Source organism: Barbus barbus (genome assembly GCF_936440315.1).
Source record: "Barbus barbus genome assembly, chromosome: 23".
Lineage (NCBI taxonomy): Eukaryota > Metazoa > Chordata > Actinopteri > Cypriniformes > Cyprinidae > Barbus > Barbus barbus.
In genome coordinates, this window is record NC_136751.1 from 2,883,600 (window position 1) to 2,898,471 (window position 14,872).

Genomic DNA, 14,872 nt, shown 5'->3' on the forward strand with positions numbered 1-14,872 from the left:
CATGATTTTAGTTGGAATAAAATGGACAATTTCATTTTTCTCTCTATTTAATTCACTTTCTGAGAACGTCAGGAAGCTATTTTTGAAGAACAAGTTGTGTGATTGATATTCAAGATTAGGAATTTAGTATGTTAATATTTATGTGACCAGTTTTTTTATGATTTTTTTTCCCTCTACCTAAGCTTTTTAGACTTTAGTTTATTTATTTGTTTGTTTGTTTAATTATGTTTGTTTGTTTTGTTGTTTGATTAGACAATACAATAACATTGATATAAAAAATCTATTGTTATAAAACCATATCTTCAAAGCCATCTGTAAAGCCTGACATATCAAATAATAATAATAATATTTTATTGAAGTTAATGAAATATGCATTTTGCTGCAGATACTGAAATTTACAGTATATGGCCAAAAAGTAAGATACAATTCTGATAGTTTGTAATGTAAAAACAATGAGATATGTATAGCAGTATAACAGATTGTGTGTATATAAATATCAATTGTCTCTCTATGTCTCCCAGTAATGTCTCAGTAAGATGATATTTAAATGAGATGAACGAATTAACATTCCTCAAAAACTTGATGGATAATATTTGAAAGTCACGTTTTAGCATGGCTTTTCTAAAAAAAAACAATGTATGGATAATACAGTAAACCTAACGTGCATCCGACCATCAGTTCATCTTGAAATATTACTAATAATGTAACAGTTATTCTTATATTTCAGTAAAGATTTTACAGCAAAAAGATCAAAAGGCATTTAGTAAATTAAGTTTTTAAACTTGTTGATTGCTTAGAGGCCTTATGTGCAGTAGGGATATTATAGGCTAATTTTTACAATTATAAATGTATGAATCATTATATACCGTTACTGACAGAAAGGTTGGGACTCGTTCATGTGTGCTGATCTCATAAATACGCTAATTTCAACATGACTTGAAGGCAGCATTCGTTTTCATGGATTAAAGCAATGTGAAGTGGCATGGAGTAAATAGCATTTTTTTAAATATTTCACATCAAGTGCATTACATTTAATGACACTGGAGTAACACTTGTCACTTTCCCCTCAGACCTCAAAGGCGTGGTATCAGCCAAGAACGACATTCGAGTGGAAATTGTACACAAAGATCACAACGCAGCCCGAGAAAACGAGGATCACTCCGGCATGAAACAGCTCATGGTGAGTCACGTTTCTGAAGGAAGAAAACAAACATCCCGCTCGCCATTACCCCATCAGCACACCCAAATCAACAAGCTAGCTCATTATGCTAGTCCCTGTCACATCCGTAGCTAATGAATGCTAATCATCCCCACCCCAACAGTAATAGCGTCTATCTCCCTCGCCACTTCTAACGTCAAACCCATGAATAATGCAGCATAAGTGTGAGAACCCTGCTGGCCTGCATGCCTATATTTAGCCCCCAGCCTGTATTTCCTGGGAGGACATGGGCATAGATGTAACCATAGTGATGCCAGTGATCAAGTGGTCCTCTTCTCCTGTAGTCCTCTGTGAACTTCTGTCAAAACACATGCTGCCACCGTCTCCGGAAATTTCACTCATTGTCGCACAAGCCTCCGGGGCCCAGAATCAGAATTATGTTTGGTCTCAAGATGTATAACAAGACTTTAGACAAAAAGTGAGAGGACACCTCATGAAGATGTCGTTGCATTGCAATTTTTTTGCTAATGATGTGAAGAATATTCACAGGAGATTGCCTCAGTTAAAGTAGCTTTCCTTCTGGAATATCTTTAAGCGTTTCGGAGCACCAAAACTCACGCAGTGAAAGTAACCCATATTCTAACGTGTGAATGGGTCTGTTGTTTGCCACAGATCGAACGGGGAGAGTTCCAGCAGGAGTCCGTTCTGAAGCAACTTGAGGTACTTCAGGAAGAGGAGAAAGAGTATCAGCACATCAAGGTATGTCTCCGTGGGATTTTAAGGAAGTGATATAAGAAAGAGAGAGGTTGTTTGATATATGACACCGCACTAAAACATATTCAGTGTATATTTTTATAGAGCTGTCACAATCAATTAAATCTAACATTGATTTGTGTCATTTTTCTGTTGATAACATGTTAGCACATAATTTCTGGGAACACTTTATTTTGAATTCGCTTTAGACATTCTACAGACTAATTGACATAAGCACATGTCGAATTAAAAGGATAGTTTCAAAAATGAAAATCACTCCATGATTTACTCACCCTCAAGCCACCCTTTCTTCTTTCAGGCAAATACAATCGGAGTTATATTAAAAAATGTCCTGGCTCTTCAAAGCTTTGTAATGGCCGTGAACGGTGGTCGAGCAAAATAAAGTGCATCCATCCAGCATAAAAAGTACTCCACATGGCTTAATAAAGGCCTTATGAAGCAAATCAATGTGTTTGTGTAAGACAAATATCCATATTTATAACGCTATAACCCGTAATCTCTTGCTTCCGCTAACTGTTGTACTAATTTTGTTGAAAAACAAAATTACCGTATTGACCCGAATATAAGACGACCGACCCCACCCCCTCTTTTTTCTAGATGTATTTTTTTGAAAATAAAAAAATACTTTTTAAAAACAGGTTTTTTTTTTTCTCTCTCTCTGTAAAACTCTGTAAAAATGTCATATTGCATATTTTTCTCTAATTTTTTTTTTTTTTAAGTATGGTAAATACTGGTAAAATGTATTAACAATAACATTTAAAAATATACACTTTTTGATATACCATAAAAGTAACACGTAGCCCATCTGAATTATGTAACATTTAGGCTATCCATCTCATAGTAGCCTACCAAAATTTTATTAACAGTAGAATTGAAATCTTGTAAAATTTTAGTCTTCAAATCTGGGTACTGTCTTATGTTTTAAAATCACTTACAGAGGAAGCTTGGTCCCATCAGGCTAACATGACAGTCACAATCATTTTCTTTTTTCACTCATGATCTTTTAAACACGCATTACATTTATATTTCATGGCACACTCGTTTTATGCATGCTTGGTGCCACCTATTGTTGTGGATGCATTATTGACATGTCAAAGTCTAGACCCTGAATATAAGACGACCGCGTTTTTTCAGATGTATTTCCAATAGTGCTGTCAAACGATTAATCGTGATTAATCGTGACCAAAATAAAAGTTCTTGTTTACATCAGAGGTCCCCAACCACCGGGTCGCGACCCACTATCGGGCCATGGAATAATTCCTATACCGGGTCGCGAGAACGTTCGGGGGAAAATATGTATAGATATGACGCTCTGTTATTTATTGTGCGTAAATGATTGCTCTAATTATTCTGTATTTTCGTTGTATGCTATTGATATGGAGATGCAATTTGACGATTTCATGTTAAATTAGTGAATAAAAGATTGCTCTGATATGTCATATAGGCTATTAGGGCTTAAACGGACCGCAGTTGATCCGTGATATACGGACCAGCGCTCACAAGAATAAAGACATGTTTCAGACAGCGTGGCATAACAATTTGTTTCCTCTTTCATGTATTCTTGCGTTTAAGATACATATGCATGGGGGTTTGCATGAACAAAACTTGGTTCATGTGAGACAAGTATATTCTCGCCAGAGCTACATCAGCTTACAACAGTTAACGGAAGCTAGAGATTACAGTTTTAGTAAAGTGAGTTTTAAATATGGATATTTTTCCTAAACAAACACATCGATTCGCTTCAGAAGGCCATTATTAACCCCCTGAAGGTGTGTAGAGCCCTTTGTATGATGGATGGATGCACTTTATTTGACTTCAAAATCTCAACCCCCATTCACTGCCATTATAAAACTTGGAAGTGCCAGGACATTTTTTTATTTAATTTTTTGTTTTAAATATAACTCTTATTGTATTGTCTGAATGAAGAAAGTCATGCACACCTAGGATGGCTTGAGGGTGATTAAATCATGAAGTATGGATGAACAAAAAGTATGGATTAAGTATGAAGTATGGATGAACACAAAAAGTTCTTAATAGTGGTTCTTCAGATTCTCAAAACATTCTTCACACTAATATGGTTATTTTCAGAATTGTTCACTAGTTCTTTGAACTTGTATTTTTAGCTACAATAATAATTTATGTGTATAAATAGATAGATCAAATAAATAAGATGATCTCCTTGTTCATGTGCAAATAGCATTCTTCTCTCATTATTAATATTTCATACTCGTTGAGCTGCAATGATAATTAAATTTCTCAACACATTTTCTGATTATATTTCACCTATGTTAAATACCCAATCTGGGCTTGACTTATAAATAAAACAGCCATTAAGAAATAGTTTCTCAGTCATTTACTCAAACAAGAGCTCTGTCAGGGGTATGATGTGTGTGTGTGAACTGCTGCCTTTGCAGAGACACTAACACTTTAGAAATCACATGTCACAAAATGAAGCAGTTTTAATGTGAAACATTAAACATATGTGCTTTAAAATAACACCATTACACATACCTAATTGTATATGACAGCCCAAATATATTGGAATTAACTGGCTTGTCCATGCAATGTACTTATGCATTAGTCTTTGACTACAGTGTAATAAGGAATGTACTAAATTGAAAAATCATTTGTTTTAATTTCCAGCACTTATGCATTAGCAAATACGTGTTCTGTTAAGATTGTATAATGCGTGTTTGTAGTTTATGGCAGGAAGTTGCTTAGAACATGGATATTTAAATTTTTGTTCAGCCGAAACCCTTTTTATTTTAACAAAATTAATTAAAGCCTTATTAGCAATTATAATTAGCCTTTACACATTGAGTGTTTTAAGTGTTCAGATACTAATTTAGATAATTTTAGGTCTAATCGCAATTTTAATTCGATCAACCTATGATCCCATGTTTAAGCAGACAGCAGTTGCAGTTCTTGACAGAAGCAGCATAGCTTTTATTCTCTCGTTTGTATTTATCTCAGTGTGTTCTTAAAGTCTGTTTCATGGCCTGCTCTACCTGGTCCCTGTGGGACTGATTCCCTCCCTACATGTAGATGAGTGTTAAAAATGAGCAGTGTGAACGGGGACAGCTCCGTACAGATACGAAGTGCACATAATCCCTGTTGCCTGATAAAACCGCGCCTGACACCGCCTTTCTCGCGTTGTCATAGAGAAGTCACCTAACGGTGATTATCGTCTCTCCCCTGCGGGATATGGCCTGCGCACCCGCTCAAAATGGCATCCACGTCCACATTGTGGCGCCTGTTTTGCTTCTTAGCAACCGTGCTGATATAGCACCACAACAACGACAGCAGCCATGGTATCGAGTTTCTTCGCTTTGATTATTTCTTTCTGTGACGGATTTAAAAAGCCTTGATTCTGAAGTCCAATTAAAGCTGAAAAGTACAGACTAACAACCAGATTGTGTATCAAGGTTCTGAAGTGGCGACAAGATTAAATTACAATGCATAAGCTTTCTCAAAAAACAAAATAGCTTTAGTTCATTGTGATATATGAAGGTAAAAAAAATTTGAAATTGAAATAATAATACTGCAATCAAAACATTGCTATCTATACAGGTTTACATTTTTCAAAGGACGCTAGATAGTAGTACAAAATAATAGATAATTTGCAATAGTTTTAGCCAACTATTCAATTAGAATTAGATAAAATCACAAAATATGTCTTATGAAATACAAATTAAGCTAACCTCCTCATGGTCATCTAGTCCTGTCTAAGTAGGGCAGAGTGTAATCATTTTAAGACTTTTATTGTTTGACAGCAAAATAAGTACCATTGAGATTGCATTTCCAAAAGCTGACATACTATGGAGTCTTCAAAGGATTCAGGTCCTGTGTGTTTTAGTTTAAAAGCTTCAAAATGCATTATAACAGACTAAAGGGGTGTTTACACTGACAGTGATTGAATTGCTGGAGGTTACCAAATCTTTGTGCATTTGGTTTCTAGTAGTCATTCCAATTCAACTGCATGGCAGCAGATCCATGTACTCCAGTTGGAAGACACTGCATCGCTTTGATGTTTATTTGCCTAACGATGAGCTTATGGCCAATGGTTCAGATATTGGCAACTCTTTAAAATTAATTGCTTCAGTGGCCGGTTGCACAAATAGCATATATAATAACCCGTCGCAGATCTATACAGGTGGAGCTGGGGATGGTATAAGGTTTCAGAGTAACTCTGAAAATGCACTGCAAAAAACTCTAGTGAATGCTTATCAACCATTTAAATGTAAAGCAGCAAGCTCATTGACCACATATGCAACATGAACAAATCAGCTTGTGCCAAGCAGTTTAACGCTGTGAATATAATTAGTTTGTCTTAACGACCCACCAGCCAGTGCCATCTAGAGTTTCATGACAGAACTTGACATTAAGTACGACTGATTACCATTTGGTCAACTGTTAATTAGTCAATCTAGTTCTTAAGTCACGGTTTTAACATGAAGGCTAAATTTATGAAACTGCACCCTGGTATCAGTTGCTTCGCTGTCAGTGTGAAAGCCCTTTTACCACCATTTTTTGTCATGATATTGGTGTTACGTTGTTGAACTCTTCACGCTCATTGTTTCTCAAAGGACCCCACTAATGGATACTACAGCGTGAACACCTTCAAGGAGCATCATGGCACCCCAACCACGCTGGCCGGAAACCAGACCACGGAGCTCCGCAGAGACCCTGCTACAGCCACCACCGGCAAGCAGCGAGTTCCCACCGGAATGTCTTTCACCAACATCTACTCTACCTTGGGTGCCGGACCCAACCGCCTGTACGACTACAGCCAGCGGTTCGTGCTGGGCATGGGCAGCAGTTCCATCGAGCTTTGCGAGCGAGAATTCCAGCGAGGATCGTTGAGCGATTCCAGCTCTTTCCTGGACACACAGTGCGATAGCAGCGCCAGCAGTTACAGCAAGCAGGATGGCTACGTGCAGTTCGACAAGGACAGCAAGGCCTCGGCCTCCTCCTCGTCCCATTACTCTCAGTCATCGTCCCAGAACTCAGACCTTACACGGCCACTGCAGAAACGCATGCAGACCCACGTCTGACTGCAGGAGATGGATAGAAGACAGAGGAATCCAGCGCTGGAATTGGCCAAAGGGGATTGAATCCCCCCCCCCCCAGATGAGAATCAGGAACCAGATCAAGCACATCTAGCACGCCAGTTTCATTTTATCCTCCACTTCTTTTACTTTTTTTGTTTCTTTGATATATGGTGGATTTCCTCATTTGTCCAGATCTTCTTCACAGCTCTGAAAAGCCTTACCGGTTTCAGAACCTTGTCTTGGCCCTTCCGAATGCCCTAAATGTCTGGGCCAAAAGCCTCCTCTAAACAACAGTGTGCCACAGTGACGTTACTTGCCAACGTAGAAAGACACAAATACCCTGAACAGAACTAGTGTCATTGCTGTAGTTACTTGGAAACAGCTCGTAATGATCTCCTCGAAGAAAGCATAGCAACATTGCTCAAATGAGCTCTTTGAAGACAGTTGATGAAGGCTACACTTCATACCTCTGTAGTCCATTCACTCCTCTGCGCCACTAGAGAACAATGCTCTGTTGCTCCTGTAAATTAAAGCACAACTGTACAAGTTGTATGAAAGACTTTTCAATGCCTCTACCACAGCTAGCAAAACAAATTATATAAGGACAAAAAAATTTACAAACTGAATTAACAACTAATGTCTGTCAGAATCTTTGGATTCTGGCCCTTCTGACAAAGGTTGTCTGACATACAAATGTGAGATGTGGCTCTGAGCTGTCGGTTTACCATGCAGAGATAAGATATATTTGTGTACTTTGTTGTTCTTTCTTTCTGAAAATGCTTTATTTTCAGTGTTTCAACAACATGGTTTTAAAAAAATGAATTGGACTCGCACTGGGAACTTGGAGGATGATGTAATCTCATCTGCTTGCCTTGAGTAAGACTATTTAAGGTGTGTCGACATTTGTGGTTATAAGAAGAAGGTTTTTCACTTTTTTAAAATACTCTTATTTCCAAAAAGGGTTGATTTGGGTTGGTGTGAATAATGAACCGATGGTGGGAACAATGATGTTTGGATTTTAAAAAGACACTCGTCCTATTGTGTAAAGTCCAATTATGATGCTTAAAAATCTTCCTTTCGATTCATAAAGATCACCTGAGCTTGTTACACATGTGCTAGATATCTTTGCAAACTGCTTGTTTCTTGCGGACCACAAATTTAGTTTACATTGAAAACTCTGAGATCAGTTAACTTTGACTTTTTTTTGACAGTTTTAACTTTTTGCTCCGGATTGAACCTGTCTACTATTCATGTGGCTGCCATTGGACTGTACAGCATTGAGTACTCTCACTGTTATAAGTGAGCTATTTGTGTACATGTGGGCATTCATGCTTAATGTAAATGTATGTTGTTTTATTTTTCTTTCTTCCAATGTTTTAGTCTACAGAACTGAAATTGCAACTTACAGCACTACTGATAACTCAAGCACTTCTAGACTCGACACTTGTAAAGTAGAATCACTCTTTGACCCGAACCACCATACTGAAATCAAGCTAACAGCAATCAAGCTACGTATGGCGTGCAGAAAGACAAACTACCAAAAAGCCAATGCCGTAGTGTATGAAAAGCTGGAAACTAGAGACACTAGGCCAGTTATAGTGACAAAACCTTTGGCAAGAGTAGCTCCAGACAGACATATTTCCAGCTGTTCTGAAAGTACATCTCTTCCAGGGCTCTTCACAAGAGACTTTAGCTTAAGCCACAGTTCCAATGATGCTGACCCACGTGCTTTGCCAAAAGAAATGGGTGCATTTGATTGGGAAATAGAGCAGATGATCTAATCAATTTAGTCTGCGCTTTGGTTATTGCTATCCTGGGGAGAAATATTCAGACTGCCAAAAAAAGGCAAAATTATGGCAGCATGTTTCTAGTGCTAGGCTAGAGTACAGCCATTATCTATGTGGTGTTACATTAAGTGGCATAATTGTATGAAATTGCCACTGACCCCCTATAACAAGGTTCAGGCTCATCCCAGAATGAGTACCAACTGTGCTTATATCCGGTGATACCAACACCTTTTTCACTGCCAAAGTTTTCCCGGGTTATATGCCGCTCTGAATCTACATTTAGTTGACTAACCCCTCCTGTCTTGCCCCGTGACTGCGCGAACAGATTGGGCGTGAAAGCTATCAGTGTGTTTTGTTTATCGACGCTTCCAACACTCCTCTTTTATCTCCTCTTTAAGTTATATCTCCCATTCCTCCTCGCTCATAAAGATAAATATGACCAGAGGCGATCCCTCATATAAACAAGGAGGAGGAACTGTGGCATCTCGCACTTGAACTGCAAAGATCTCAATTTTGACCCAGAGGAAGAGTTATGATTTGTACCGATGTGACAGTCCCTCCCTTTAACCCGAATACAAGAAACACTGCAAGGCGTGACGCCGCTGAGTCAGTCGGCGATGTAAGCACTTTACGTATGATTATATTTGTGGCATTTCAATGGGTTTCATACATGAGTGCTGTTGGATGAGTCTAATTTTACAAATGGATTGGTGCCCATTGTGGGGCTTAAACACGAAAAGGCCTGTTTCAGTGCTGATAATGCAGCTCAGTCCTCACTATACTGTACATAAATCCCTCATGCTCTCCGTATGTAAATTTGCAGTTATTTTGCTTTGTTCTTTAGTCAATTTGATTCATAAAGTGCAGAAAGCAAATCACACCATTGATATTGTACAAACGATCACTTTTTATTTAAGATTGTTCCTCTCTCTTAGCAAAGCCAATGCTATAGCCATAGGCAGAGAAGTGTTTCAAATGAAATGTCCATATGTTACTGTCTTTCTGTATTGATAACCTGCAAGGTGAAATGAAAATATACAGACCAATAGAAATCTTCCAACACACAACAGTCTAGTTCGCAGCGTGCACTGAATTTAGATCCAAGGTTTCTACACCTTTTGACCATTTTGTGATTACTGGAGAAATACTTTTATTGAGATTGACCAGAAATGGCTGTTTGTTAGGGAGATGAAATACCTTAAAGCTGAGCATAACAATAAATAGGCTCAATATTGAAGATATTTGTGGGTGCACTGTAAATATGGAAAATACCAAAACATCATTCTCAATTCATAGTATTATCCGTTTTAAATGCAGGAGCCAAAGTGTGAATTTTTTATCCAATACTTTATCCTGTACTGCAGTTTAATAAGCAGAGACAACTTTAAGTAAGCCATTTGTAAACAGTGTAAAAAAAAAAAAAAAAATGTGTCTGTTTGTTTGAGAATCCTGGCCAGCCACACATAGCAACAATGGCTCAAACTTTGGCATTAGTTTGGGGGTGTGGCTACCTGTTAGTTTGCATAATAATAGAGGACGGTGAAAGAAGAAAACCTGCTTGAAAAGAGTCATCATTTTTGTAATTCTGATGCTGGTTGCACGGAAATTACACACTTCAGCTTTAAACTGCATTTAATGTTAATCATTTTAAATTCATTATTGCTGGACAATGATGAAAAATATTTACCCATTACTCCTGACATAATTCGAATCAAGGGCAGCTACTGTGCCATTCCCTCTGCCGCTGCATTAACTTCTACTTTACAATGCTAATACAGCCATATGGATATTTTTTTATTTGACATGAACATATGCGATAACAAATTATACCATATGGACTTGTCAATACAGTCTTAAAACATGGAAAAAGACTGAAAAATTCCCCAAAACACTCCACCATTCATGTACAGAAGCCGCTGTGTGCTAGAATGAACATGACGTCTGTAAGCAAATATTGGATTAGGGCTGTTGTTCTGTTTGAGTAGCTCTCCGTACTCTTTTGTAGCCTGTGTACTTTTCTTATCGCCCGGCCCTGGTGAGTTTCAATCCCTTCTCCCACTGGACCGCAAGTCTTGCCCGCTTCAGGCACCGGATGGGCATGCACTTACAACCAAACCAAACAGATGAACAAATACCACTCTGGATGATAGGACAGGGTCATTGCCAGTCGCAGACAGCAGACCACATTTATGGCTTTTACATTTCTCCCCTGACATATCAGCACAGCCAGGCAGGCTACTGGCTGATGAAATGTTATGAATTGCCCTCTCTCTGCGATACTGTTTTATATAGGCCTCTCCATTATGATGATCCCTGAACAAGTTTTGTTTGAGGATGGTTACATTCGAGGCTGCATTGGCATATTATTGCATATCATTTCTGTACGCATTGCTTTGTGCTCTGTAAAATGTTCAGAACATAAGAGAGTGGAATATGTCATTATCTACAATGATGGGCAGCTCTTTCTGAATGGTTTGTGTCAATTGTGTCTTTTCTACCTGTCCTGATCACTTTCTTCATCATATTTGTATTTATAATTTGTTTCCACAAGACAATATCTCATTAGTCTTCAAGTGACATGCTACTGCCGTAACAAACATAGTGTGTGCACAGAGGTCGAGAAAATCAATCCAGCAGTTCTGAAGTTATTATACTGTAATGTACTGGGGTTATGGAAGAAGGTTAACCACTATTTTCTTGCAGTGACTCTCTCTATCAATAAAAGCATTAAAAAGATGTACTTTACCTGTAATGGTCTGTGATCTTATGATGCTTTGGCTCTGTATATTTCTGAAAGAAAATTGAAAATCATTGCAAAAAGAGTTTTGCTTGATGTCTTTATTTAAACCAATGTGTTTGTGTGTGCGTGTGCATGTGAGGGTATGAAAATACCTCATAAAGTCTACATGAATGAAAAAGCAAATCTATATTTAACAAGTAAAACTTCCCATGCCATTTTAATTTCTATTGCTGAAAATTGTGTCACAAAAGTTATTTTGAGTTGAATTTAAATGGATATTAGTACAGATATATATTTGATATCTTCCTTAAAGGAATTGTGCACCCAGAAATGAATTGACTCTCTGTCGGGCCAACCATGAGGTAGATGAGTTAGTTTCTTCATCAGAACAGGTTTGGAGAATTGCACTTGGGTTACTTGGTTATTTGCTGGGTAAATATTGAACAGAGCATGTGCTGGGTTATTTTGACGCAGCTGGTGGGGTTAAATGTTTTTACCCAACATGCTGGGTTGTTTTAAGTCAACTATTGTTTAAAAAATTATTATATAGCTGCACTGTAAAAAGTGATGCTGACTTAACTTAAAAAATTGAGGAAACCCATTGCCTTAAAATTATTAAGTAAATAATAATTGAAAAAAAAAAAGTTAATTGACAATTTACTTAACTTATACTTTTTTCATTATTACTTAATAATTTTAAGGCAACGGGTTTCCTCAATTTTTTTAAGTTAAGTCAACTTATCACCTTTTACAGTGATAAGAATCCTATTTATGAAATATTGTGTGTCATCAAGCAGAGACTCTCAACCAGAGTAAAACAAGCAAAGTTTCATCAGTATAACATTTCATCGTGTTTGGGGCAAATATCTGTATTCCTTGAATGCCAAATTTGGGAGCTGTAGCTAACTGTTGTAATCACTGTTAAAAAAAAATAAATAAAAAGAAAATATTTTTTCATCTTAAAATAATTTGTTACCCCGCTGACTTAAAATCTGTAGTTTAGTCAACTAAAATATTCCAGTTGTCCCTTAAATTAACACTGAGTATCTTAACATTTCAAGTTGACTAAACTAAAAATTTTAATCTAAGTTGAATCTAATTTTTTTTTTTTTACAGTGAGAAAATGGGCAGGAGATCAAAAATCACACAGAATTACTAAGCAACATCAATCAAAAGATGAACATTTATTATAAGAACACATGGACAAAATGCAAGACAAATTTAATTTATTTGAGTGAATACAATATACACTCTAAAAAATGCTGGCTTGAAAACAACTCAATTTGGGTTATTTGGCAACCCAGTGCTGGGTAAATATTGGACAGAACACGTGCTGGGTTATTTTGACCCAGATGGTTGGGTTTAACATTTTTACTTATTAAGTCATCTATTGTTTAAAAAAAAATAATATATTGCTGGCTTAAATTGGGCTGGAAAAAAAAAAAAAAAAACACACACAGAATTACTACAGGCAACAGCAATAATAAAACGATTAACATTTATTATTAAGCAAGAACACCCATGGACAAAATACAAGATATATTTAATTTATTTGGTGAATGCAGCATAGTTTACAATATTACATACATTTAAACTCGTTTAACAAGCATTTTAGAAGTAAAAAAGGCACATTTAAAAGTAGCATTTTAATTTAAGTGTATTCAACCATTGTCTGTAATCATTTATAATATCATAATAATCTAGCGGGGGTCAGAATTTGGCACTACACCGGGCTGCTGTTCGTGGAAGAACTGTGAACTTTAGGCCATGGCCTCGAGTTTCACTCGTTGCTGAAAGATGCTGTGACTGACTCCAAAATCTGCCTAAAACCAAACAGTACTGAGATTAGACGACATATGTTAACATAAAATTAAATCAAATTCAGTATTATGTTTGCAGGAGAATTGCGAACATTAGGCCATGGCCTCACGTTTCACTCGTAGCTGAAAGATGCTGTGACTGACTGCAAAACCTGCCCATAACTAAATAGTACTGAGATTAGAGAACATATTTTAACAAAATTAAATTAAACTCATTGTAATGAATAAAATCAATTTATGTTTTGCATGGCAAAAGGCACAGCTGACATCTCTCATCATCTCATCTTTGTTGCATTGCGTAAAATAATACAGTTTACAGCACAGTAAAGTTTTTATAAATGAAATAAAATGTGTACAAAGCTTTATTACGCTGAAGAAATGCACCAAATCGGCGGCGCTGAGAAGCGTTCTCCTGTAGAGGACTTAAAAAGCCTGCGATCTGACTGTAACTCTGCAGCTGGGTTGTTTCATCGGAGAACAGCTCAACCCAGCGGTTGGCTAGACAAATAACCCAGCATTATAAATGACCCAGCAGCCTAGTTACAGAAAAACTACCCAGCACCTGGGTAAAAAAATATTAAAAACAACCCAATAAAATGACCCAACAGGCTGAACCCAGCGTTTTTCAGAGTGTAGCATTCCATCGCTTGCTCATCAGTGGATCTTCTGCAGTGAATGGGTGCCGTCAGAATGAGAGTCCAAACAGCTGATGAACATACAATAATCCCCAAGTTATCCACACCACTCCAGTCCATTAATTAATGTCTTGTGAAATAAAAAGTTACATAGTTTGTAAGAAACACATTCAAAAGTAATAACACTTCATCCTATGGTGGCCCAGTAGTGCACAACACTACGCAATTAAAAAAGCAAACATAAGATCACAACACAATGACATTAAGCCACAGCACAACGACATTAAGCCACAATACAACGCAATTAAAAAAAGCAAACATAAGCTCACAACACAACGCAAATGCTCCCGATCACTAGGGGGCAGTGTTGATAGTTAAACCCCGATATTTCCTTGAGAGAGACGCTACAAGAAATTCTCAATGTAAGTGATTGATCTTAATAACACTGAACCTGAAGGTTACTTTAAAAATTGACATGCAAGTACTGTGTTTTTTTATGAAAAAAAAGGGTTTTAGCTTATTCCCCCTCATGTCATTCCATTATGAATTTTTATGAAACATTTCTGTATGCCAATGAAGAAAGCAAACCATATGGGTTTACAACGACATAAAGGTGAGTATATTATGACAGCTTTATTTTTATTTTTGGGTAAATCATCTGTTAGCTCGTTAACACGTGTTGCCCAGACCCACAGAAGAGCTTTTTAAACAAACAGGCAACCACACCGACAAAGAAATTCTCAATAGGCCTACACTGTGCTTGGTAATATAGTCAAGTATATGAGGGTTTACATCTTACCTGGTGTAGAACAGCATTCTGTCGTCATTCTTGAAGTATCAGAAGTGATGTTGAAATCCTTACATCTACTAACGTTACTCTGAATGCACTTACTGCGAGTTTCTTCA

At 37.2% G+C, this 14,872-nt stretch overlaps 1 protein-coding gene across 1 annotated transcript in view; it reads left to right on the forward strand.

Moving 5' to 3' along the window:
- LOC306842604 (kin of IRRE-like protein 3) overlaps positions 1–10,181 on the forward strand; it is a 201,639-nt gene extending 191,458 nt beyond the window's left edge. Inside the window, exons 13-15 of the mRNA XM_079373559.1 lie at positions 1,071–1,180; positions 1,832–1,918; positions 6,520–10,181. Of these exons, the coding sequence (XP_079229685.1) occupies positions 1,071–1,180; positions 1,832–1,918; positions 6,520–6,987 (665 nt within the window). The 3' untranslated portion in view covers positions 6,988–10,181. The remainder of the gene's footprint in view (positions 1–1,070; positions 1,181–1,831; positions 1,919–6,519) is intronic.
- Positions 10,182–14,872: the final 4,691 nt, after the last annotated feature.